The sequence below is a fragment of the Temnothorax americanus genome, unplaced genomic scaffold (genome assembly GCF_048541705.1).
Source record: "Temnothorax americanus isolate GAGA-0224 unplaced genomic scaffold, ASM4854170v1 Scaffold32, whole genome shotgun sequence".
Classification (NCBI taxonomy): domain Eukaryota; kingdom Metazoa; phylum Arthropoda; class Insecta; order Hymenoptera; family Formicidae; genus Temnothorax; species Temnothorax americanus.
Window position 1 is genome coordinate 1431126 of NW_027509464.1, and position 27674 is coordinate 1458799.

Here is a 27674-nt window from a genome sequence, read left to right on the forward strand (position 1 = left end):
AATGTATATCTTTGAAAAAAAATTATCTTAAACATAAAAACTGTATTATTTAATTCGATTGTACCATCATGTTATTTAGCTTATTAACTTGAGTACCCACCACAGTTATGTTATTACTGGTTACGTACGACCTTACAGTTTGTTTTCACGATACCACATGTTTACTACGAGCTATTGATATCGTCGTTAGTATTCAGTGAACTCTCGACATGTAAGGTTGTGGAATACTAGAACATATACTTACGACAGTAACAGCGGTATATCAACGGTAAATAAATTGCTATCAGAAATTGTATCTTAATCGGAGACACAATTTTAACAGGTAGACTAATAGAAAAGAAGCATCTGTAGTTCTTCTCTCAAAGGTAAATAATATAGAACACATTTAAAATAATTAATCTAATTTGTTTTCAATCATTATCAGAGGTAGTACATAAATAAGTTAAATATTGCTACTTATGGTCTTTTTATTATACACATATATTTATATATTAAGGGAACAAATAGACCTTTAAGCTAAAAATAAATGCGCGAATCTATCACGAGTGCTTGAGAAAAATAATTTCATGTTTCAACATTCAAATGCTGTGATTTTTAATTGCTGTGATTGAAATTTGAAATTATATCTCTTATTGTTTCCTATTGTTTTTTCTATCTCACAATAGCGCAATACCTTCATTGAACCTTGTTTGTACTGTTCTTTCTTTTGATAACGACACGTTACAGATATTGGAAACGAGACTAATTATGAAATTATTACAATTATTGTTAGATGCTAGTTTAATATTTATCGCTGTAAAAGCTGCTAACAGTAATGACTCGTCGGCTGAAGTATATTATTGTGTAAATAAAGAATCAATGCAACTAATACAATATGATCTCGAATTAATAATATACATCAACGAAGATGACTACAAAAATACAGATATTTATGGAACATTCAAATCATATATCGATGAGCAACGAGCAAAAGGCAATTTTATCTTCCATGGCCAATCAACTATATTTTTTCGAGTAACAAGTGAAATAAACACAATATGTCTACATGTACAAAACTTGAAAATAGATGAAGCGGCGACAAAAATTATTTATACTTTCGATGGTACCATAAGTTTGACCTATAAACCAAGGATGCATAAATATGATGAATCGACACAAACTGTTATGCTTTATGTTGATGATATTGCCCTGTATAACTTTTATAATTATCGCCTAGTCATGAAATTTATCGGCAGTATAACTGATGACGCAGGAGGCTTCGTCAAAACATCCTATATAAACAATAAAGGAGAAAAAACGTGAGTTGTAAAAATGTAATAGATTTAAATACATTTGTTTGGTTTTTTTCATAATAAAATAATAATGACTTCTTTCATGTATAATTGGTTTACATTCTAATTAATTTGGAAAATAATCTAAATATTATAAACGTTTTGCACATAAGTACCGTATAATGTGAAGGTATCGCTATGCATCTTTATTATGTGACATAATAAAGATCGCAGAAAATATAAAAATTCAGCATAATAAAAACATACTACATTATTCTTATACGCCGGTAATTTTAAAAATTTAAACCATATTACTGTTAAAATGTGATAGGTGGTTTATCGCAGCAGCTGATTTTCGAGGAATTGGAGCCCGACGAATATTTCCATGCTGGGACGAGCCGAATCTCAGGATCAAATTTACTATTTCCATAATGCATCATAAAAATTATACAGCTTTATCGAATTCGCCGATTAACTACCTGTCTACAGATGACAACGAGATGGTTTGGACACGCTTCAAGACAACGTATAATATATCCGCTTATCACGTAGCGGTTGTATTGTCCGATCTTGATCGCATAACTGAGAATATCTGGTGCAGAAGAAACGTGAAAAAGCAGATAAAATTCGCACAGCAAATTGCTGAAAAAGCTACTTTGTATTTGAAAAGTATATTTCACGATGCACAGTTTCCACCGAAAGTAGATCATATTGTAGTTCCGGGTTTTCGAGACGAAGGCCTGGAAAGTTGGGGACTCGTTCTTTACAGGTATTGCTTACATATAATTAAAAAGAAATTTTAATATTTGATGGGAAAAGTTTTTCTATAAATTTTCTTCAATAAATTTTCTAGAATATTAAATTGAAAAGAATGCATTATTAAATAACAACAGAAAAATAATCTGTGTAATACATTGTGCATAACAGAACAATGCATAAAATAACGCATATTTACAGCATATTACATTCAATTTTCAACCAAATTATCGATATTATCATTTTTCGATTAAACTCAATAGAAAAATATAGAAGAAGATATTTGATCGAATTATTTTATTATTTTTTAGGGAAGCAGCTGTTATCTACGATGACAAATTAGATTCTATTGCATGGCAATTTGAAGTAGCACGCATAGTAGCGCGTAAAATGGTACATCAATTCTTTGGCAATCTGGTCAGCCAAACTTGGTGGTCTTATCTGTGGTTGAACGAAGGCATTGCTACGTTATTGTCAATGAAGATCGTCAAAGAGGTTGTTTTCTTTTAAACTTTTCGTGTCACTACGCAATTAAGAAAAAGAAAAATTGATATTATTGATGAAGAATTTTCAAATTTTATAAACTATTTTTAATCTTTAAAATTGCAAAATATTAATTCAAATTTTAATTGAAAATTTCAAATTTTTAAAATTTTTATGGTATTTAAAATATGATACATATATATTGAGTTCAAAATTGCACGCACTCTAAAATAAAAACTAACTAAAATTATGACTAATTTTCATTAAAATAAATGTCGCTTTAGAAAATGTTTCTATATTTTTAAACTATTATTGTTACAAATACTAGAAAACTTAATTTAGTAATTGCAAACAATATATTACAATGTATTCTTATTAAATAATTATTTGATTCAAATGAAATTTTCGTCACTAGTTTGTACATTCTCATTTGATGGATTTACTCGTAGTACAATTTCAACATGAGGCTCTTCGTTTGAATGATCATTACGATATGCCTCTTATACCAGAAGCTTTTACACCCGAAAGCATTAATTCTCTTTTCTCTTTCACATACTATGTTAAAGGTAAGAGTAAGTAAATATCGTTAAATTACTGTCTATAGAAAATTTCTAATTGTAAATATCATAAAACCATGACGAAGATTTACTTGCAAATTTGTTTGTAAACTATTTGTTAGGATTGCTAAGACACATTTTTAAAATCAGTTATAATTTCAAATTTATTAAAATGGTAATTGAATTATTTTAAACCTGCTTAATCACATTTCTATGATATTAATTGTTACAGCACCTACTTTTACACGTTCATTGTTACAAACGGTATCTGAACATACGTTTGTCCAAGGTCTTAATAAATATTTATCGTAGTAAGTAATAACACTGGATTATATAATATTAATTATATACCGAATGCATAAACAAACGTAATAATAAGTGTCTCTTATAATTGGAAGCGGCATATGATTAACATAGTGATAAATTAAATCGCAATTTTATACTTTTCAATTCAGTCTCTCTACTGTGCACCCATTAAATTTATATTAAAACTTTGCAAATTTAGCCAGCTTAAATCCGTCGATAATTTGACTACCACAACTGACATATTTTTCGATGCTTTACAAGGAGTAGAGTATAAACCAAATATTAGCTTAAGAATGAAAATGAATCAGTGGACAAAGCAAAAGCGTTATCCCATACTACAGGTGACACGAGAATCTCCTGGAGATAATGTCGAAATAACTTTGCAAGAATATCCGGATAAGTCATATCCGAAAGACTTGTATATTCGACTGACTTATACTATACAGAGTCAGGCTTTCGATATTACTACGGAAAAATGGCTGACTCCACAGATGCCAATTTTACATTTAACTGATATTAAGAAAAATGACTGGATTATCGTAAACGTACTACAAGTTGGTGAATATAAATTAATAAATTTATTATGTTTCTATATATATTCATGTATATAAATAAAATTTTATACAATTTTCTAAATAATTAATAAAATAAAATTTGTTTATTGTATGTATACGATAGGATACTATCGTGTTAATTACGACAATGATAATTGGCGAAAACTTATGGAATATCTAAATTCAGAGGAACATCTTAATATACGTGTACTTAATCGTGCTCAAATCATTGACGATGCATATTATTTTCTATTAAAGAACAAACTCGACTTCCGTTTCTTTAAAAGTCTCACGTACTATCTATCAAAAGAGACAAATTATGTAGGGTGGTATCCTATGTTTAAAATTATGGAAGAGATATCAGGCTTCTTCCCATTTACAGAAAGTATAGAAGTCGAGGTAAATATAATAATAATATTTGTCAATGAAAAATATTAATTATCTGAAATTGTTGCGTATAAAATATCAAATTTATATTTGAAACTATATAAAAAAAATAAAATTGTATACAAATAATAAGTTTAGTTACATTTTTCTTATATCAGTTACTTTATTTAAAATAAATATAGAATATATATGTAAACCATAATGTTATAATATTTTCTGTTTTGACTAGATTTTTAGTAATTTAATAAGATAGAAATTTTAATTTATAATCAAATGTATCTTTTTATTATAAACATCATTTTATTATAAGTATTATACTGGTATACGCGTATATACATGTATGTGTGCTCACTTCTTTTGTTATAATGACAACAAAGCAATGTAAAATTTGTTATTTATCAATTTATAGGAGCACTTTCGGAAAATCTTGGATTTAGTTCTGGGAAAGATAAGATATGCATTCATTGAGGAAATATCAAAAGAGGATGTTTTTACTAAATGTTTAAGACAAGAAGCCGCAAAATGGGCATGCATTCTAAATTCTTCGGAGTGCACCGCTAATGCCTCTCTTGAATTAACAAAACATTACATGCATATATTTAAACAAAGAAGGTACGGATATGTAAATATAAAACGACAGAAGTGTAATTATTATGACAAATTTTTAGCCTTTCACTAAATATTCTAGAATTTTGCCGTGGTGGAAGGAATGGACATACTGTAAAGGACTGATGTCGGCGGACGATACTTCATGGAATGAAGTGTTTAATTTAGAAGTATTAGATAATAATCTTTTAGAATATTTAGCGTGCACTAAAAATCATACCATCATTATTGGTTATCTCGATTTATTAAAATCGGGACATTTTACTGAAGCACAACACCGTATTACAGTTTTCCATTCTATTATTGCACGACATGCGAGAAATAAATTAGTGCTCGATTATATCATGCTAAATTTTCGAGACATAGTCCCTAGGTAACAATATTCTTTTCATAAACGCACATTGCTTAAAATCATAAAAATTTGTTATGTGTATTAAGTGTTATTATTTCATTTTTACAGAGAGATCGACACGTTTGTAGCGTTAATAGACATTATTAATCATCTGTATTCTGCAGATCAATTTAACAAGGTAAATTGTATGAATGTAAATACATTAACATACATTTTTGATTGTGCTGAAAATATAATATTACTAAATTCCAAATACATGTAAATGTAAATCAATTCCGCTTCCACGGTATCTTTTCATCCTTCTTCAATCTTCCTTTTTGTATATTGCTGCTTTCTTTCTCAATTTCTCATGACATTTTTATTTATATTTTCTTCTTTGATGTTTCCCCTGCATTCTCTCTTTTCTTCTTCCTTTCTTTCTTCTCTTCTTCTTTTTTTAAGGTTTCTATATTAATTTTTTATCTACATTTTCTTGTTTTCCTGATCTTTTTTCGATAGCTATTTTATTTTCTATTTTTTGATCCTCCATAAAGAAATATTTTCCAAATTTCTTTGTTACTCATTTCTTCTTTTCACTATTTTGTCTCATGTTTTTTCTACGTATTGTGGAAAAATTCGTCTTTCGCCTTCCAAAATTTTCCCTCTTCTTTTCATCTCCTGGATAAATATTATAATATCAATAAATATTGTCTCTCATACTCAACAAGAATAATGTAGTAATAATATATGGTGATGTAATATATTTCAGGTACAAGACTACGTACGAAATAAATTCTCTAATAAAATGTTTTCCTATATTATCCAAAAGATAAATAAACGATCGTCAGAAACCACTAAACACGTTGGCTATTTCAAGAGTTTTTTAAAAACGGAGTGAATTAATGTTTAAGAATATTATGTACTTATCTATATGTAATATATCATGTATTCTATTATTATATAAATATATTTTTATGTTTTATTTTATTCTTATTTTCAGTTACGCCTTTTTATATTAGTAATTTTTCTTCACTATCGCCGGTCTTTAATAATATCTTCACAATAGCACAATATATAGCTATTAAAACTTATTAATCGGACGCATAATTTTTCGGAAAAATTATCTTGGATATAATAACTGTAATATGTTTCATTCAAATGTGTCATTATTTTATTAAGCTTATTAATTAGAACATCCACGGCCTTAGTCATGTTTGTTTTGTTACATACGACCTTACAGTTTGTTCTCAACCTCCGTATTTAATACCGGCTATTGATATCGTCGTCAGTATTCGGTGAACTCTCGACGTGTAAAGTTGTGAGCTGCAAGAATATACTTCTGCTCCTGACAGTGGTAATTATTCAACGGTAAATTAATTGCTACTAAAGAAATTATATCTCAATCACAATTCTAATATACAAAGTAAATGACACAAAACATCTGTAGCTCGGTTCGAAAATAAATGTATAAAGAACATATTTATAATAATTAAAAGTGCTAATACATTGCTGTATCTTTATTTCGTAGTTTTTGAAAAATAAATTTATAAATATATTTTTCAATAAAACACACTTTTTTAAATTAATATAAAAATAAGTTTGAATTTGAAAAATACAAATAAAAATATAAATTATAATAAAAATGAGCAATACAAGTTGACAAAAGCTCGCATTACGTTCTCGCATTTTGTAATTTGGCTAAAAGTAAGAATTATAATTAAGGATTATAATTAAAGTGTTCTATTATAATTACATTGTAATTCACAGACGTCTAGGTATATAATTCGTATTGGGTTTTTTATTCTTATTTAGATTTTATTCAAGTTTATTCATTTGCTTATCGTAACCGGCACAAATTTCAAATATGTGTCATATCATCGAGAAGTAATCTTAAACTCAAAAAAAATTATAAAATGTCAAATAAGAACCTATTAAGAGTTTAAACAATTTATTTAATTCACATTATTATTACAATGTGTTAAAAACAAATATTTAATGCCACTTATATCTTGTTATTCTTTACGTTATTTCAAAATAAGTACTTATAAAAAATTAATACGCTAATGTAACGAAATTCTAAAATTACATTTAAATTAATTTATTTCGAGTTAACGAACAAAGAACAAATAGTAATGCCTCATGTAAAAAGATATGTATTCCATTTGTATACACAGAACGTTTGCTGGCATCTAATCTGTTTTTAGTCTTTATTAGATAGTACATAAATAAATTTGGCTTTGTTTTGCTTATACTGTTTCTTTATTTCGTATTACATATTTAGCCTAAGGGAACAAACACACTTTGATGCTGAAAATAAACATGTTCATACATCATGAGTGCTCGAGAAAACTAACATCATTTTTCAGTATTTTATAAAAACGTTTGTTTAATTTTAAATTCTGAGTTTTCTAGAAGAAACGTTATTATAGAATTTCATTGCACTTTGTTTATACTTTTCTTTTCTCACAAAGAAACTTTGTTACAGATACCTGAAACGAGAATCAACATGGAATTACTAAAATTATTGTTATTCGGTAATCTATTATTCATTGCTGTAAAAGCTATTACCGGCAAAATCTCGTTGGACGAAGACAATCGTATAGATAGGGAGTCAATTGAATTCATACAATATGATATCGAATTAATAACGTACATCAACGAGAAAGACTATAAGAACATAGAAATAGATATAGATATTTATAAACAATTTAAACCATATTTGGACAAGCAACGAGCAAACGGCGATTTCATCTTCCAAGGTCAATCAACTATGTTTTTTCGACCTAAGAGTGAAAACGTAAACACAATATATCTGAATTATAAAAACCTGCTAATAGCTACATTGGCCACAGAAATTACTTATTCTTCTAGTAATGGTACAAGTACGATCATTAAACCGAGGACGCATGAATTTGATTCACACAAACAAATTATCGCCCTTTATTTTGATGACGTTGTCCCGTCTAACTTTTATAATTATCGCCTAATCATGAAATTTGTCGGTAGAATAACTGATAATACAGGATGCTTTTTCAAGACACCCTACATAAACGATCAAGGAGAAAAAAAGTAAGTAGTAAAAATCCAATAGATATATACATTTTTTAGATGAAAATTATAACAAAATGCGAATTATTCCACTTATATTAAATGTACGCATACTTTAGATAATGCAGATAATAATCTAAATATTATATGTGCCAATATTACTTTTATATAATATTTTCTATGATATATATATATATATATATATATATATATATATATATATATATATTAAGGACCACATATATAAAACAATACAGCGTAATGAAAAAAACGCTAGATGATACTCTCGATTTGTCTCTTACTAGCCACATTTAAACATTTTCTAACCCAACACTTATATGCCAGCAATGATTGAAAAGATATATTGTTAAATTGTTATAGATGGTTCATCGCAGCAGCCGATTTCCATGGGGCTGGGGCCCGAGAAATATTTCCATGCTGGGACGAGCCAGATATCAGAACAAATTTTAACATTTCCATAAAGAATAATGAAAAATACATAGCTTTATCGAATTCACCGAGTGAAGACTACGTGGATACTACAGATGACAGCGGGATGGTTTGGACACGCTTCAAGACAACGTATAATATATCCGCTTATCACGTAGCGGTTGTACTGTCCGATCTTTATCCCATTTCTGAGAATGTATGGGGCAGGAAGAGCGTGGAATCGCACATAAAATTCGCACGGGAAATTGCTGAAAATGTCAAATTGTATTTGAAAAACAAGTTTCGCAAAGCACAATTTCCATCGAAAGTAGATCATGTTGTAGTCCCATGTTTCCGAGACGAAGGCATGGAAAGTTGGGGACTCGTTCTTTATAGGTATTGCTAACAATACATATAATTTGAAAAAAATTTTAATTTTTATTGGAAAGAAGATTTGTTTGTCATAAGTTTTTTAAAATTTCACAATTTGTAAAACACACATTTTTGTATTTTTGATTGATCTTATTAAATAGCAACAAAAAAACGTTGTGTGATATATCATCATGCATTTACTGATTTAATTAGCAATACATGTTTACAGTATATATTATTCACATTGTATTCATCAAAATTATCGATATTATCGTTTTTACATTATATACGATTAAACTCGACACTTAAAAAAAGATTTTTGATCGGATTATTTTATTATTTTTTAGTGAAGCAGCTATTATCTACGATGAAAAGTTAGATTCCATTGCATGGAAAATTGAAGTAGCTCGCATGGTAGCGCGTAAAATGGTACATCAATTATATGGCAATCTAATCAGCCAATCCTGGTGGTCTTATATGTGGTTAAACGAGGGCATTGCTTCGTTCCTGTCAATGAAGATCATCGAAGAGGTTGTTTCTTTAGAAATTTTCTGTGCCACTAAACATGTAAAAGAGAAGCTGGTTGATATAATACATAAAAAATTTTTTGACTTTTATCAATTATTTTACATTTTAAAACAATTAAATATTGATAGTTGAAATTTTATCATATTTTCATGGACTGAAATACAAAGATATATTGAATTTGAAAATAAACATATCTATTTTAAATTTGAAATAATTTAGATAAAATTCAAAAATTTGTTTAAAAATTTTCAAATAATAACTAGTTTCTATTAAATTGCATGTCGTTTTAAGACAGGTCATTATAATTTTAAATTATACAATAGCTAGAAATAGTAAAATGTTCTCTTATTAAGTAATGTTTTAATAATATCAAAATTTTTGTCGTTAGTATATAAATTTTCGGTACCCGGATTTATTCACGGTACAAATTCAATATGAGTCTCTTCGTTTGAATGATTATTACGACATGCCCCTTGTATCGAAAGTCGCTACACGCGAAGACATAAATTCTCTTTTCTCTTTTACTTATTACGTTAAAGGTAAGAATAAGTAAATATAATTAAATAATATTTGTGCGCAAAAAATTTTAAATATAAATGTCATAGAAAATAATAATTGTAAGTAAATTTGTCTGCCATCTAATTATCTATCAATTTGAGGAGACACATTTTTTAGTGAAAAAGAATACAAAATACATAATTAAAACTTAAAACTCATTTTTTTCTACAAAATTATTGTGTCTTTAATTTTATTAGAATTTTATTTAAATTATTTTAAACATGCTCTTAATTATATTTTATAACTTTATAATATTAACTGTTACAGCACCTGCATTTGTACGTGTATTGGAACAAATGGTATCTCCAGATACATTTCGAATAGGTCTCAAGAAGTATTTAAACAAATAGTAAGTAAAACAACTATAATATAATAATTATACTGAATACATATATAATCAGACATAATAATTTAAGTATCCATTATAATTAAAGGTTACATAAATTATTTACATAATATATATAATACGTAATTTTATATTTTTTAATACAATCCCTCTGTTATAGCCTTTAATGTTACAAATTTATCTTAATGAATTTAGCCAGCTTAGATCCATCGATATTTCGACTAACACAACTGACAAATTCTTCGATCTTCTACTACGTTATGACGACGTAGCATATGGTTATTTAAAAAAGACATTGAGTGAATGGTCGAAACAAAAGCGCTATCCCGTACTGGAGATGACGCGAGAATCTTCAGGAGATCTGATCAAAATAAAATTATCGCAAGAATATGTTAATGAAACATATGAGCAAAATTTGTGGATACACGTGACTTATGTTACACAGAGCCGTAGTGAAGAAAACAGCAAATGGCTGAGTCCGCACAATCCACATTTTCACCTAACTGATATTTTTAAAAACGACTGGATTATTGTCAACGCCCGACAAACTGGTGAATATAAATTAACAAATTTGTTATGCTTCTATATCTATTACAGATGTAAGAATTTATTCTGCATAGTTAATTAAAAAATAGTTATGAAAGTTATTCATTGTGTACGACAGGATACTATCGTGTTAATTACGACAAGGATAATTGGGAAAAACTTATGAAATATCTAAATTCAGAGGACTTTGAGCTTGCTCATGAGTTTATTCATGTACTGAATCGTGCTCAGATCATCAGTGACGCATATTATTTTCTATTAAGGAACAAACTTGACTTTCCTTTCTTTAAAAATCTCACATACTATTTATCAAGAGAGACAGATTATGTAGCGTGGTATCCAATGTTTAAAATTATGGAAGAGATGTCGGGCTTTTTCCCATTTCCAGAAAGTACGGAAATCAAGGTAGATAATGATACAGATTTCGTCAATGAGAAATATTAATTATCTGCTTGTTACGTATGAAATAGACTTATTTTAAAAAAAACTAAAAAATTTCACGTAAATGAAGTACATAACTAAAAAATCTTAATTACATCTTTTTATAACAGTTATTTTATAATAATTATATTTTTTTAAACGGGTATAAAATATTTAAAAACGGATTACGATTATATTTCCCGTACGGATAATAATTTTAGTATTTTAAACACTAAAAATTATTTTATAATCGTGCATATATTTTATGCCATATTATTATTATAAACATTAATTCATTAGTATATTATAGAAATTTCTCAACCTGAATGTATATGCTGTCATATTTGATCTTAAATTGAAAAAGTAATCTTTTACAGTTACATCTCAAAATATTTCTCTTTAACAGATATAGATCGCAATTTAAAAGTTCGTAACAATTTCCTAAAAATAGAAATAATTTTTTATTTAAAAAGTAATTTATCTCAACAGAGTATATGTAATTTTTGAAAACTGATATTTTATATGATAAACATGAAAGAATTAAAAGAAACGTATTTTAACTATTAAAATATGAAAAAATGTAATTAGTAATACTTGAAATATAATAAGATTATCTAAACGTGCCTGTCTGCTTATACATAATCCGTCTTATTACAATAACAAATAAATTAATATGAAAACTTTGTTATTAATTTGTTTTTAGGAACACCTTCAGAAGATCACGGAATCTGTTCTGAGAAAGATAGGACATACAGACAAAGAAGTAAATTATGAATTTACTGATTGTTTAAGACAAGAAGTCGCAAAATGGGCATGCAACCTGGATTCTTCGGAGTGTACTCATAGTGCCCATCTGAAATTAACATCACTTCACAAAAAGCGGTACGAATAATACTTTTCATAATTACGGTTTATTTAACCATGCACGAGAAAAAATTATATCAAAATATAAAACGATAAAACGTAAAACGTAACTAATAACAAATTTTTATTCTTTTACTAAATATTTCAGACTTTCGCCGATTTGGAAGGAATGGACATACTGTAAAGGACTGATGTCAGCGAACAATAGTTCATGGAATAAAGTGTTGCATTCAGAAGTATTAGATAATGACCTTTTACGATTTTTGGCGTGCACTAAAAATCATACCGTCATCATCGGTTATCTCGATTTATTGAAATCGGGACGTTTTACTAAACCACAACATCGTATCACAGTTTTCCATTCCATTATTGCACGACATGTGAGAAATGAATTAGTGCTCACTTACATTCTAGACAATTTGGCAAATGTTGTACCTAAGTAAGAATATTCTTTACACAAACACATATTGTTTAAAATTGTAAAAGTTTGTTATATGTATTAATTGTAATTATATTTGAAATTTTGTTTTTACAGGGAGATTAAGAAGATTGTAGCGTTAACCGATATTATTAATCATCTGTATTCTAAAGATCACCTTGAGTTTAAGGTAAAGTTTAAGGAATATAAATATATATAACACATTTCTTGATTGTGTTGAAAAGATATTATTGCAGACAAATGTAGAATTAGATTCCAATTCCTCTAGATTCCTTTTCCACAAAAGTATTTTTGTCCATCTTCCTTCTTGAATTATTACTCTATCTCTTTTTCCTCAGTCCCTCTTAATACATTTCCTATTTTCTTATTTGATGTTTTTCTCTGCGTGTTTTTCTTTTTCCTTTCTATTCGTACTTCGATATGATTCCTCTTAATTTCTTTTCCACGTTTTCCTATTTTGTTCTTTCTTATTCTCTTTTTGATCGCTATATTATTTCTTCTTTTTCTTCTTCGATGACAAAGAAATACTTTCAGAAATACTTATGAAATTTCTTCTTCGATCATTTATTTTTCTCATTATTTTGTCGTGTCTTTTTCTATACTGTGAACAAATTGTTCTTGGTTCGTTTTCCACAATTTTCTTCGATCTCCCTTGTTCGACTGTTTTTCCATAATCTAAATAGATAGATATATTTATTGACTCCCCTCAGGGTTGCAAGGCGTTTTGGAGGGACGTTCCCAACCCTTTACATATAATCTCTTAGTGCGACCTCACAATAAAACTTTTCCCTTCCCTTAGCCCTCTCCTCTTCCTTCACGTCTTCGTTCGTCTCCCTCTACCTCTTCCTGTCTCAGCTCTTCCTTCCTGTCTGTCTCCTGCCCTGGGTCTGTTGATCCTCTTCCCCGCTCCTGTGAAGTTTTTCCTCCGTCTCTCTCGTGCTCTCCTCCACCTCCTACCTCCTCTCACTCCTGCTCTCCTCCTCTCCTCCACTCTCTCTCCTATTCTAACTTCCCCTCCCTCTCTCTCTCTCTCTCTTATCCTCGCCTCCACCTATCTGTCCTCAGCTATCTTTACCCTTAGACTATCTCTCGCTTTCCTTCTTTTCTCTAGCACCCTCCCCTTCTCCTTCTCATTCCCGCGCCTAGCCATCAACGTTATCCCCTTCCATTTATACCTCCTCCCATTTTCCCTCCTCCTCCTTCCATTCTATCTCCCTTCCATCCACCCACAGTCTCCTGTTTTCCACCCTCGTTCTTCTTCCCTTATCCCTCTCTTTCTTCGCCTTCTCCAGCATCCTCCACCTTGCCCTCCTCTCTTCCATCGAAAGGTTCTCGTCCACCCCAATCCCCCACCTCTGCCTAACCTCTCCAAATCTTTCCAGCAACTTTGCCCTCTCCCTCTCATCCTCCATCTCCACTATCAAAACCTCTCTCCCTCCCTCCCCTTTCCTTTCCTAGACCCTTTCTCCTTTCCATCCTACCTCCCTCTTACTCTTTTTTCTTCCTATAGCCCTCGTCCTCGTCCGTATCCATACCCTCGCCTCCACCGCTTTATCCTCGTCCATCTTCACCATTCCCACTCCCCTTCCTTCTTTTGCCAGCCAAAGTCCAGCTCACGCACGCTCGTCACTTCCTCCCCTTCCTCGTTCCACTTCTACGTCGCCTTCTCTCCTTCTCCTTCCATCACCTATTTATCTGTCCGGCCCCTTCAATCGTTCGATCCATCGATCTGTCGAGCCGACTCCCTGCTCTGTTCCGCACCTGCCGCGCCACCATCGCCAAACCCTCTGTCTCGACAGGCCAATCGATCGCCCGATCGATACTCCCTGCTACCAACTCGCTCAGCTCCCTCGCCGTGTAACCTGGGCTGCTACCTTTGTTCCTTCAATCCCGCCCTTCTCTCCCTCGCCCCTCTTGTTCCTCCTCTACTTACAGTTCTCAGTCCGCTCCTCCACGGTTTTTCTCCTTCGCATTTCCCTTAAACCTTTTCCGTTCACCTTCTGTATACTTTCCTCCTTTACACTCCTGCCTCCTTTCAAACCTCTGCCAGTGCGTCCAACTTTTCTCGGTTCCCTGCCTCTCCTCTCAGTCGTACCAACCCTTTTCAGCTACTATCCAGCGCCGCTGTCTCAACTTTCTTCCTCTTGCTACGCCCTCTAGCCTCTCCGCTTTCCCACACAACCTCTCGCCCGTTGATGTCCCGCGCCGCCGTATCTACTTTCCTCCTCCTACCGCGTCCTCTATCCTCACCGCTCCCCTTGCCAACCTCTCTTCCGTCTGCACACCATTTCGCTCCGCGCTCATCACCACCGACGCGCCTGCGCGAGCGCCGCGTGATCTCGCGTCAGTGCTGCTGCCCCCGCTCGTCTCCCCCCTCTCGCTCCATCAGCCTCTCTCCTAACCTCCATATCACTCAGCCCTTTTCATCCTCCGTTTCTCTCCTCCTGCTTCGATTTTCCCGTCTCCTTCATTTCCTCATCTTCCTCTATGCCCTCTCCATCCAGTCCGCCTCCTCCGGCCTCTCCCTCTCACTTCTCTCTTCCTTCGAGCTTCTCAACTGCATCCCCTGTGTGGGCACACTCGAAAAAAGACACGCAACCCCTGCGGCGAGCGCGGCCTCGGGATGCTGCCGGAAGACCTTTGTGGGATCTTGACGCGTTCGCCAGGTTTTATGGGGATCCACGGTGTTACCGGCATGAGGTGGGATGGGCAATCTTGTGGTTATTTGTAGATCGGAATTAATTGAGAGCAGAATATTCGGCGAGCATCCATTTTGTAACGCGTTACACGTTTTTTTTTTTCTCCATAATCTAAATAGATATTACAATATCGATGAATATTGTCTCTCATATTCAACAAGAATAATGCAGTAATAATGACTGTTGACATAATCTGTTTCAGGTTTATAACTACGTACGAAGGAATTTCTTTGATAAAATGTATTCACGTCTTGACACAAAGATATATAGACGATTGTCACAAATCACTGAACACGTTGACTATTTCAAGAACTTTTTAGAGACGAAGTTAATTTATGTCTAAGAATATTATGTACTTATCTATATGTAATTTCATGTATTCTATTATTATATGAATATATTTTTACGTTTTATTTTTATCTTATTTTCAATTATGCATTTCATATTAGTAATTTTTCTTCACTATCGGTCTTTAATAATATCTCCACGATCGCACAATATATAGCTAGTAAAACTTGCTAATGGGACGCATATTTTTTCGGAAAAATTATCTTGAATATAATAACTGTAATATATTTTATTCAAATGCGTCATTATTTTATTTAGCTTATTAATTAGAACATCCACGGCCTTATAGTCATGTTTGTTTTGTTACATACGACCTTACAGTTTGTTTTCAAAACCCGTATTTAATACCGGCTATTGATATCGTCGTCAGTATTCGGTGAACTCTCGACGTGTAAAGTTGTGGACTGCAAGAATATATTTCTGCTCCTGACGGTGGTAATTATTCAACGGTAAATTAATTGCTACTAAAGAAATTATATCTTAATCACAATTCTAATATACAAAGTAAATGACACAAAACATCTGTAGCTCTGTTCGAAGATGAATGTGTAATAAAACATATTTAAAATAATTGAAAGTGCTAATACAGTGCTGTATCTTTATTTCGTAGTTCTAAAAAAATGAATTTATAAATGTATTTTTCAATAAAATACACTTATTTTAAATAACATAAAAAGAAGCCTGAATCTGAAAAATACAAATATAAAAATATAAATCGTAATAAGAATGAGCAATACATGTTGACAAAAGCTCGCATTATGTTATCGCATTTTGTAATTTAGCTAAAAATAAGGATTATAATTAAAGTGTTCTATTATAATTACATTGGAATTCACAGACGTCTATGTATACAAACCGGCACAAATTCCAAATATGTGTCATATTATTGTGGAGTAATCTTAAACTCAAAAGAAATTATAAAATGTCAAATAAGAACCTATTAAGAGTTTAAAGCAATTTATTTAATTCACATTATTATTACAATGTGTTAAAAACAAATATTTAATGCCACTTATATCTTGTTCTTTACGTTATTTCAAAATAAGTACTTATAAAAAATTAATACCCTAATGTAACGAAATTCTAAAATTACATTTAAATTAATTTATTTCGAGCTAACGAACAAAGAACAAATAGTAATGCCTCATGTAAAAAGATATGTATTCCATTTGTATATACACAGAACGTTTGCTGGCATCTAATCTGTTTTTAGTCTTTATTAGATAGTACATAAATAAATTTGACTTTGTTTTGCTTACTGTTTCTTTATTTCGTACATATTTAGCCTAAGGGAGAACAAACACACTTTGATGCTGAAAATAAACATGTTCATACATCATGAGTGCTCGAGAAAACTAACATTATCCTTCAGTATTTTATAAAAACGTTTGTTTAATTTTAAATTCTGAGTTTTCTAGAAGAAACGTTATTAGAATTTCATTGCACTTTGTTTATACTTTTCTTTTCTCACAAAGAAACTTTGTTACAGATACCTGAAACGAGAATCAACATGGAATTATTAAAATTATTGTTATTTGGTAATCTATTATTCATTGCTGTAAAAGCTATTACCGGCAAAGTCTCGTTGGATGAAGACAATCGTATAGATAGGGAGTCAATTGAATTCATACAATATGATATCGAACTAATAACGTACATCAACGAGACAGACTATAAGAACATAGATATCTATAACAAATTTAAATCATATTTCGACGAGCAACGGGCAAAAGGCAATTTTATCTTCCAAGGTCAATCAACTATGTTTTTTCGACTTAAAAGTGAAGACGTAAACAGAATATATCTGCATATAAAAAACCTGATAATAGATGAAGCGGCCACAGAAATTACTTACATTAATAGTGTTGGTATAAATACGATCTATAAACCGAGGTTGCATGAATACGATAACAAAACACAAACTGTCGCCCTTTATGTTGATGACGTTGTCCTGTATAACATTTATAATTATCGCCTAATCATGAAATTTGTCGGTAGAATAACTGATAATACAGGAAGCTTTTTCAAGATACCCTACATAAACGATCAAGGAGAAAAAAAGTAAGTAGTAAAAATCCAATAGATATATACATTTGTTAGATGAAATGCTAACAAATTGCTAGTTATTCCACTTATATTAAATTTACGCATACTTTAGATAATGCGGATAATAATCTAAACATTATATATGCCAATATTACTTTTTGTATAATATTTTCTATAATACATTAAAAACCATAGAAAATAATAATACAGCGTATAATGAAAAAAACTCTAAATGATACTCTCGATTTTTGTCTCTTACTAGCCGCATTTAAACATTCTCTAACCCAACACTTATATGCCAGCAATGATTGAGAATATATATTGTTAAATTGTTATAGATGGTTCATCGCAGCAGCCGATTTCCATGGGGCTGGGGCCCGAGAAATATTTCCATGCTGGGACGAGCCGGATATCAGGACAAATTTTAACATTTCCATAAAGAATAATCAAAAATACATAGCTTTATCGAATTCACCGAGTGAAGACTACGTGGAGGCTACAGATGACAGCGGGATGGTTTGGACACGCTTCAATACAACGTATAATATATCCGCTTATCACGTAGCGGTTGTATTGTCCGATCTTTATGCCATTTCTGATAATGTATGGGGCAGGAAGAGCGTGGAATCGCACATAGAATTCGCACGGAAAGTTGCTGAAAATGTCACATTGTATTTGAACGACACGTTTTACAAACCACAATTTCCACCGAAAGTAGATCATGTTGTAGTCCCGGGTTTCCGAGACGACGGCCTGGAAAGTTGGGGACTCGTTCTTTATAGGTATTGCTAACAATACATATAATTCGAAAGAAATATTAATTTTTATTGGAAAGAAGATTTGCTTCTAGCAACTTTTTTAAAATTTCACAATTTGCAAAACACTTTTGTATTTTTGATTGATCTTATTAAATAGCAACAGAAAAACGTTGGTGTGATATATCATGCATTTACTGATTTAATGAGCTATACATATTTACAGCATATTATTCACACTATAATCATCAAAATGATCGATATTGTCGTTTTTACATTATATACGATTAAACTCAACACTTAGAAAAAGATTTTTGATAAAATTATTTTATTATTTTTTAGGGAAGCAGCTATTATCTACGATGAAAAGTTAGATTCCATTGCATGGAAAATTGAAGTAGCTCGCATGGTAGCGCGTAAAATGGTACATCAATTATATGGCAATCTAATCAGCCAATCCTGGTGGTCTTATATGTGGTTAAACGAGGGTATTGCTTCGTTTCTGGCAATGAAGATCATCAAAGAGGTTGTTTCCTTAGAAACTTTCTGTGCCACTAAGCATGTAAAAGAAAAGCTGGTTGATAATACATAAAAAATTTTTTTGCTTTTATCAATTATTTTACATCTTAAAACAATTAAATATTGATAGTTGGAATTTTATCATATTTTCATGGACTGAAATATAAAGATATATTGAATTTGAAAATAAACATATCTATTTTAAATTTGAAATAATTTAGCTAAAATTCCAAAATTTGTTTTAAAATTTTCAAATAACTAGTTTCTATTAAATTGTATGTCGTTTTAAGACAGGTCATATTATAATTTTAAATTATACAATAGCTAGAAATAGTAAAATGTTCTCTTATTTAGTAATGTTTTAATAATATCAAAATTTTTGTCTTTAGTATATAAATTCCCAGTACCCGGATTTATTCACAGTACAATATCAATATGAGTCTCTCCGTTTGAATGATTATTACGACATGCCCCTTGTATCAAAAGTCGCTACTCCCGAAGACATAAATTCTCTTTTCTCTTTTACTTATTACGTTAAAGGTAAGAATAAGTAAATATAATTAAATAATTGTGCGCAAAAAATTTTGAAATATAAATGTCATAAAAACATAAAAAAATAATTATGAAGAAATTTTTCTATCATCTATATTGGTCTATTAGTTTGAGAAGACACATTTATTAGTAAAAGAAAATTACATACACATTATTGAAACTTAAAACTTATCTCTTTCTAAAAAATTAATTATGTCTTCAATTTTATTAGAGCTATATTTAAATTATTTTAAACATGCTCTTAATTATATTTTATAACTTTATAATATTAATTGTTACAGCACCTGCATTTGTACGTATATTGGAACAAACGGTATCTCCAAGTACATTTCAAATAGGTCTCGATGATTATTTAAACGAATAGTAAGTAAAATAACTATATAATATAATAATTATACTGAATACATAATAATTTAAGTATCTATTATAATTAAAGGTTACATAAATTAATTACATAATATACATAAGTGATTTTATATTTCTTAATACAATCCCTCTGTTATAGCCTTTAATGTTACAAATTTATCTTAATGAATTTAGCCAGCTTAGATCCATCGATATTACGACTAACACAGCTGACAAATTCTTCGATCTTCTACAAGCAACTCTACTACCTTATAACCATATAAAATATGCTAATTTAAAAAAGAAATTGAGTGAATGGCCGAAACAAAAGCGCTATCCCGTACTGGAGGTGACGCGAGAATCTTCAGGAAACATGATCAAAATAAAATTATCGCAAGACTATGTTAATGAAACATATGGGCAATACTCGTGGACATATGTGACTTATGCTACATACTCATACTTTCAGAGCCGTTTTTATGAAGGTGATAAATGGCTGAGTCCGCATAATCCACATTTTTACTTAACTGATATTAATAAAAACGACTGGATTATTGTCAACTCACGACAAAGTGGTGAATATAAATTAATAAATTTGTTATGCTTCTATATATATCTATTACACATGTAAAATTTAATTCTGCATAGTTAATTAAATAGTTATGGAAGTTATTCATTGTGTACAACAGGATACTATCGTGTTAATTACGACAAGGATAATTGGATGAAACTTATGAACTATCTAAATTCAGAGAAATATTCAGATATACATGTACTCAATCGTGCTAAGATCATCGATGACGCATATTATTTCTTATTAAGGAACAAACTTGATTTCCATTTCTTTAAAGATCTCACATACGATTTATCAAAAGAAACAAATTATGTAGTGTGGTATCCAGTGTTTAAAATTATGGAAGATGTGTCAGGCTTTTTCCCATTTCCAGAAAGTACGGAAATCAAGGTAGATAGTGATACAGATTTCGTCAATGAGAAATATTAATTATCTGATTGTTACGTATAAAATATTAGACTTATTTTTAAAAGAACTAAAATATTTCACGTAAATGAAGTACATAACTAAAATGTCTTAATTACGTCTTTTTATAACAGTTATTTTATTTAAAATAGATATCAATTATTTAAAAACGGAATATGATTATATTTCCTGTACGAATAATAATTTTAGTATTTTAAACACGGAAAATTATTTTATAATCATACATATATTTTATGCCATATTATTATTATATAAATATTAATTCATTAATATATATTATAAAATTTCTCAACCTGAATGTATATGCTGTCATATCTGATCTTAAATTGAAAAAGTAATCTTTTACAGTTACATCAATATTTCTCTTTAACAGATATAGATCGCGACTTAAAAGTTCGTAATGACTTCCTAAAAATAGAAATAATTTTTTATTTAAAAAGTAATTTATCTCAACAGAGTATGTGTAATAACTACATTTTTGAAAACTGATATTTTATATGGAAAACATGAAAGAATTAAAAGAAACGTATTTTAACTTAAAAAATATGAAGAAATATAAATACTAATACTTGAAATATAATAAGATTATCTAAACGTGCCTGTCTGCTTACACATAATCCGTCTTATTACAATAACAAAAAAGTTAATTTGAAATTTTTGTTATTAATTTGTTTTTAGAATCATTTTCAGAGGATCACGGAATCTGTTCTGAGAAAGATAGGATATTCAGACAAAGTAAAAGAGGATGCTTTTACTGAATGTTTAAGACAAGAAGCCGCAAAATGGGCATGCAACTTGCATTCTTTGGAGTGTATTGATAGTGCCATTCTGAATATATTTTCATCACTTCATCACAAAAAGCGGTCGGTTTATCTAATTATGCTCGAAAAAAAATTATCTAAGTATAAAAGGTTAAGACGTACAACGTAACTAATAACAAATTTTTATTCTTTTACTAAATATTCCAGACTTTCGCCGGTTTGGAAGGAATGGGCATACTGTAAAGGATTGATGTCAACGAGCATTATGTTATGGTATCAAGTGTTGCATTCAGAAGTATTAGATAATGACCTTTTACGATCTTTAGCGTGCACTAAAAATCATACCATCATCATCCGTTATCTCGATTTGTTGAAATCGGGACGTTTTACTAAAGCACAACATCGTATCACAGTTTTCCATTCTATTATTGCACGACATGCGAGGAATGACTTAGTGCTCGATCATATTATAAAAAATTTTTCAAATGTAGTTCCTAGGTAAGAACATTCTTTACATAAACACATATTGTTTAAAATTGTAAAAGTTCGTTATATGTATTAATTGTAATTATATTTGGAATTTTGTTTTTACAGGGAGATTAAGAAGATTGTAGCGTTAACCGATATTATTAATCATCTGTATTCTAAAGATCAACTTGACAAGGTTAAGTTAAATGAATTTAAGGTAAAGTTTAATGAATATAAATATATATAACACATTTCTTGATTGTGTTGAAAAGATATTGTTGTAGAGAGACAAATGTAGAATTAGATTCCAATTCCTTTAAATTCCTTTTCCACAGTATTCTCTTTCAAACTTTCTTCTTGTAGTATTGCTCTATCTCCTTTTCCCTCAATCTTTCTTAATACATCATCTTCCTATTTTGTTCCTTGATATTTCATCTGTCCTTTATTTCTTCTTCCTCTCTGCTCGTACTTTGATATGATTTCTCTTAATTTCTTTCGAGAAAAAAAAATACTTTCAGAAATACTTACGAAATTTCTTCTTCGATCATTTATTTTCTTCTCACTATTTTGTCGTTTCTTTTTCTATACTGTAAACAAATTCTTCTTGATTCGTTTTCCACAATTTTCTTCGATTTCCCTTCTTCGACTATTTTTCCATCGTCTGAATAAATATTACAATATCGATGAATATTGTCTCTCATATTCAACAAAAGTAATGCAGTAATAATGACTGTTGACATAATCTGTTTCAGATTTATGACTACGCACAAAATAATTTCTTTGATAAAGTGTTTACACATATTATCCAAAAGATAAATTTACGATCGTCAGAAATCACTAAACACGTTAGCTATTTCAAGAACTTTTTGAAAACGTAGTAAATCAATGTTTAAATATATTATGTGTTTATTTATATATAATATATCACCAATATAATATAATAAAATATGTATATTTTATTGTTACATAAATAAATTTTCATGTTTTATTTCTAGTCTTATTTTCAATTATGCAATTTTTATTAGTAGTTTTCTTTCACTATCAGTGCTTAATAATATCCTATACCAACACCCTTATAACAATATATATCTAGAAGTCCTATTGAAATCCATTTGTCTCAGAAAAAGTTGATGAGACATCACTTCTTAGTTAGTAGTTTTTGAAGAATAAATTTATAAATGTATTTTCAAAATACATCTTTTTTTAAATAAAACAGAAATGAACTTGTATCTGAAAGATATAAATAGAGAATGAATAGACCAATGCAAGTTAGCAAAAGCCTCTACTATTAACTTGGCTCTACGACAGTTATGTTATTATATACTGTTACATACGACCTTACAGTTTGTTTTCACGATCCCACATATTTATTACGAGCTATTGATACTGTCGTTAGTATTCGGAGACTTCTCGATATGTACGAATGTGATTGCAAGAATCTACTTTCAACACTAACAGCGGTAGCATCCATAAATTAATTGCTATCAACAATTATAACTTAATAATAATTCCAATATACAAGGTGAGAGACAAGAAACATCTGTAGTTCTGTACATAGTTCCGTACAAAGACAAATGTACAATCAAACATTTTTAATTATTAAAATTGCGAATACAGTGCTATATTTTCTTATTTTGTTGTTCTTTAAAAATGAATGTATTTCGCAATAAAATTTTACGTTTTACCAAATAAAATGGTAAAAGTGTTTTTCATACATAAACGACAATAGTGGAACCCTTTTACTGTACTTTGTCTTTTTTTTCTCACAAAGAAACTTTATTACAGATACCTGAAACGGGAATTAACATAGAATTACTAAAATTATTGTTAGTTATTAATCTTATATTTGTTGCTGTAAAGACTGTTACCGGCAAAGTCTCGATAAATGAAGGAAATTATCGTATAGATAGGAAGTCAATTGAATTAATACGATATGATATCGAATTAATAACATACATCAACGAGAATGATTATAAGAACATAGATATTTATAACAAATTTAAATCATATTTCGACGAGCAACGAGCAAAAAGCAATTTCATCTTCCAAGGGGTCAATCAACTATGTTTTTTCGACTTAAAAGTGAAGACGTAAACACATAATATATCTGCATATACAAAATCTGATAATAGATAAAGCGGCCACAGAAATTACTTACATTTCTAGTGATGGTATAAATACGATCATTAAACCGAGGATGCATGAATACGATAAAAAAACACAAACTGTCGCCCTTTATGTTGATGACGTTGTCTTGTATAACATTTATAATTATCGCCTAATCATGAAATTTGTCGGTAGAATAACTGATAATACAGGAAGCTTTTTCAAGACACCCTACATAAACAAAAAAGGAGAAGAAAAGTGAGTAGTAAAAATCTAATAGATATATACATTTGTTAGATGAAAATTATAACAAAATGCTAGTTATTCCATTTATATTAAATTTACACATACTCTAGATAATGCGGATAATAAATTAAATATTATATGTGCCAATATTACTTTTATATAATATTTTCTATGATATATATATATATATATATATATATATATATATTAAGGACCATAGAAAATAATAATGCAGCGTAATAAAAAAAAAAAAAAAAAACGCTAGATGATACTCTCGATTTGTCTCTTACTAGCCGCATTTAAACATTCTCTAACCCAACACTTATATGCCAGCAACGATATATTGTTAAATTGTTATAGGTGGATTATCGCGGCAGCCGATTTCCGAGGAATTGGGGCCCGACAAATATTTCCATGCTGGGACGAGCCGGATCTCAGGACCAAATTTACTATTTCCATAAAGCATCATAAAAATTATAATACACAGCTTTATCAAATTCGCCGATTAACTACGTGTCTACAGACAAAAATGGGATGGTTTGAACACGTTTCAGGAAAACGGATAACATATCCCCTTATCACGTAGCGGTTGTATTGTCGGATCTCGACAGCATTTCTGAAAATATGTGGTGCAGAGATCTCGTGGGACCGCAAACAGAATTTGCACAGAAAGTTGCTAAAAATGTCACATTGTATTTGAAACGCTTGTTTCACGACGGACAGTTTCCACCGAAAGTAGATCATGTTGTAATCCCGGGTTTTTGAGATGAAGACCTGGAAAGTTGGGGACTCGTTCTTTATAGGTATTGGTTACATATAATTAAAAAGAAATTTTAATCTGTAATGGCAGAAATTTTCCTTATAGTAAATTTCCTAGAATTTAAAATTTAAATAGAACGCATGTATATATATACTTTTATGTTTAAAGAAAAATATTTTGTGTGATATATATACTACCAATGCATATTTACAGCATATCACTTACATCGAACATCATGATAAATATTATTGGTATTAGATAGACCGTACGGATATTTAAATATATATAAGTAAGATGATTAGAGCGTAATATAACAAATTTTTGTCTTTTTACTAAATATTGTAGAATTTTGCCGAGGTGGAAGAAATGGACATAATACTGTAACGGACTGATGTCAGCAAACGATATTTTTTGGAACAAAGTGTTTAAGACAAAAGTATTAGATAATAATCTTTTAGAATATTTAGCGTGCACTAAAAATCATACCATCATTATTATGGTTATCTCGATTTATTGAAATCGGGACACTTTACCGAAGCACAACACCGTATCACAGTCTTTCATTCTATTATTGCACGACATGCGAGAAATGACCTAGTGCTCCATCATATTATAGATAATTTTGCAAATGTTGGTACCTAGGTAATTCTTTTCACAAATGTATATATTGTTTAAAATCATAAAAGTTTTTTATATCTATTAATTGTGATTATATCTGGCATTACGTTTTTGCAGAGAGATTGAGACGATTGTAGGGTTGATAGATATTATAAATCATGTGTATTCTAGAATTCAAATTTTCAAGGTAAATTTTATCTACGCGTATAAAGTTATATGTTATCTGATTGGGCAAAAGCAAGATAATACAGACAGTTTTCTTTAGATTACTTTTCCACGGTATCCTTCTTCAATCTTGCTTTTTGTATTACTGCTTTATTTCTCCCTCTTATTCAAGTTTTCTTGATATTTTTTTCTATTTTCTTCTTTGATGTCCCTCTGCATTTTTTTTCTCATTTTTTTCTCACTTCATAAGATTTCTCTATAAGAGATCCTCCATAAAGAAATATTTTCCAAATTTCTTCTTCTCATACTATTTCGTGATTCTCGCCGTTTTTTATGTATTGTAGAAAAGTTCTTTGATTCGTCTTCGATTCACGATTTTTTTTCGATATCTCTCGCTTCTTCTTTTTTCATCTTCTGGATGAATATAACAATATCTAAAAAATAGTGTCTCTTATATTCAATAAAAATAATCCAGTAATAATAAATGTTGATACAATCTGTTTTAGGTCCTTTACTATGCACAAAAAACTTTAATTACTAAAGGGTTTCAGTATGTTAGGTATAGGAAAGGCAAATATACGATTATCAGAAATCAATAAACTCGTTGACTATTTCAAAAAATTTTTAATAACGGAGTAAATTAATGTTTAAAAATATTATGTATTTATCTATATATAATATTATATATTTTATTGTTATACAAATAAATTTTTATGTTTTACTTCTATTTCTTATTTTCAAATATGCATTTTTTATTTGTGATCTTTCTTTACTATCAGCATTTGATAATATCCCATCAGCGATCGCACGATCATATATATATTGAATATTGATTTAAAAACTTTGAAAATTTTTAACATAAATACATTATAGTATGGTATTTATAAGGCCATACAAATAATAATTAATAACAATAATAAACTATAATTTTATATTTATAATGGAATATTCATGCGCTAAAAGTAGATAAATATGTTTTCATACGTCGATCATACCGCTCAAATCAAAAGAGAGACACATCAGGTATACAGTCGCGCTCATTATAATGCCTGGACACCAAAAATTCGATGCGTTTCGGGAACTCACTCTTCGTCTATTTCTAACTGTCCCCCTTAGAGAAAGAGACGAAGAGAGTGAGTTTTCGAAGCGCATCCAATTTTCGGTGTCCAGGCATTAATAAGCCCGACTGTACATTATGTGCCTATAAATGAGTACGTGACATATTAAGTCACGTTTGCAAAAAAACAAGAAAAAAGAAGAAAATAAGTTTAATATATTTATTAATATATTCATTCTTAAAGAAGGCATATAAGAGCATGAATTGTTGCCGCTTTTCCGCGATGCTGACTGGTTTTCTCGCTCAATTCGCACTGCGAGAGTTACTGATGTCAGCGCGAGAATCATGTTTTGACAACTCATAAATGACAGATTGATTTTATTCAAGTTATCTTCACGCGTGAAGTCAAATAAATGTAAAGATTAAAA

The 27674-nt window shown here is 30.1% G+C and overlaps 1 protein-coding gene across 1 annotated transcript; it reads left to right on the forward strand.

The window, feature by feature from the left end:
• LOC143901216 (putative aminopeptidase-2) lies at positions 1-26916 on the forward strand. The gene is made up of 38 exons (XM_077413311.1): positions 1-365; positions 727-1298; positions 1603-2040; positions 2339-2522; positions 2926-3076; positions 3300-3378; positions 3573-3931; positions 4052-4326; positions 4724-4926; positions 5003-5293; positions 5381-5450; positions 6021-6147; positions 6541-6605; positions 7737-8320; positions 8681-9124; positions 9448-9631; positions 10017-10167; positions 10454-10535; positions 10728-11083; positions 11197-11483; positions 12202-12380; positions 12511-12801; positions 12898-12970; positions 15142-15501; positions 15703-15714; positions 17338-17909; positions 18233-18676; positions 18992-19175; positions 19558-19708; positions 20002-20083; positions 20261-20640; positions 20755-21029; positions 21744-21928; positions 22034-22324; positions 22421-22511; positions 24080-24658; positions 25007-25449; positions 25752-26916. Exons 2-36 carry the CDS (start codon positions 748-750, stop codon positions 24386-24388), a joined length of 8760 nt encoding a protein of 2919 aa, XP_077269437.1. The 5' UTR covers positions 1-365; positions 727-747; the 3' UTR covers positions 24389-24658; positions 25007-25449; positions 25752-26916.
• The last annotated feature ends 758 nt before the right edge of the window (positions 26917-27674 follow it).

Bases quoted from the DNA above. Each gene is read 5' to 3' on its own strand.
- LOC143901216 (XM_077413311.1), top strand. From the start codon at position 748: ATGAAATTATTACAATTATTGTTAGATGCTAGTTTAATATTTATCGCT. The intron at 2,523-2,925 runs GTTGTTTTCTTT...TTTCGTCACTAG, and splicing joins CAATGAAGATCGTCAAAGAG to TTTGTACATTCTCATTTGAT. The intron at 20,641-20,754 runs GTGAATATAAAT...TGTGTACAACAG, and splicing joins TGTCAACTCACGACAAAGTG to GATACTATCGTGTTAATTAC.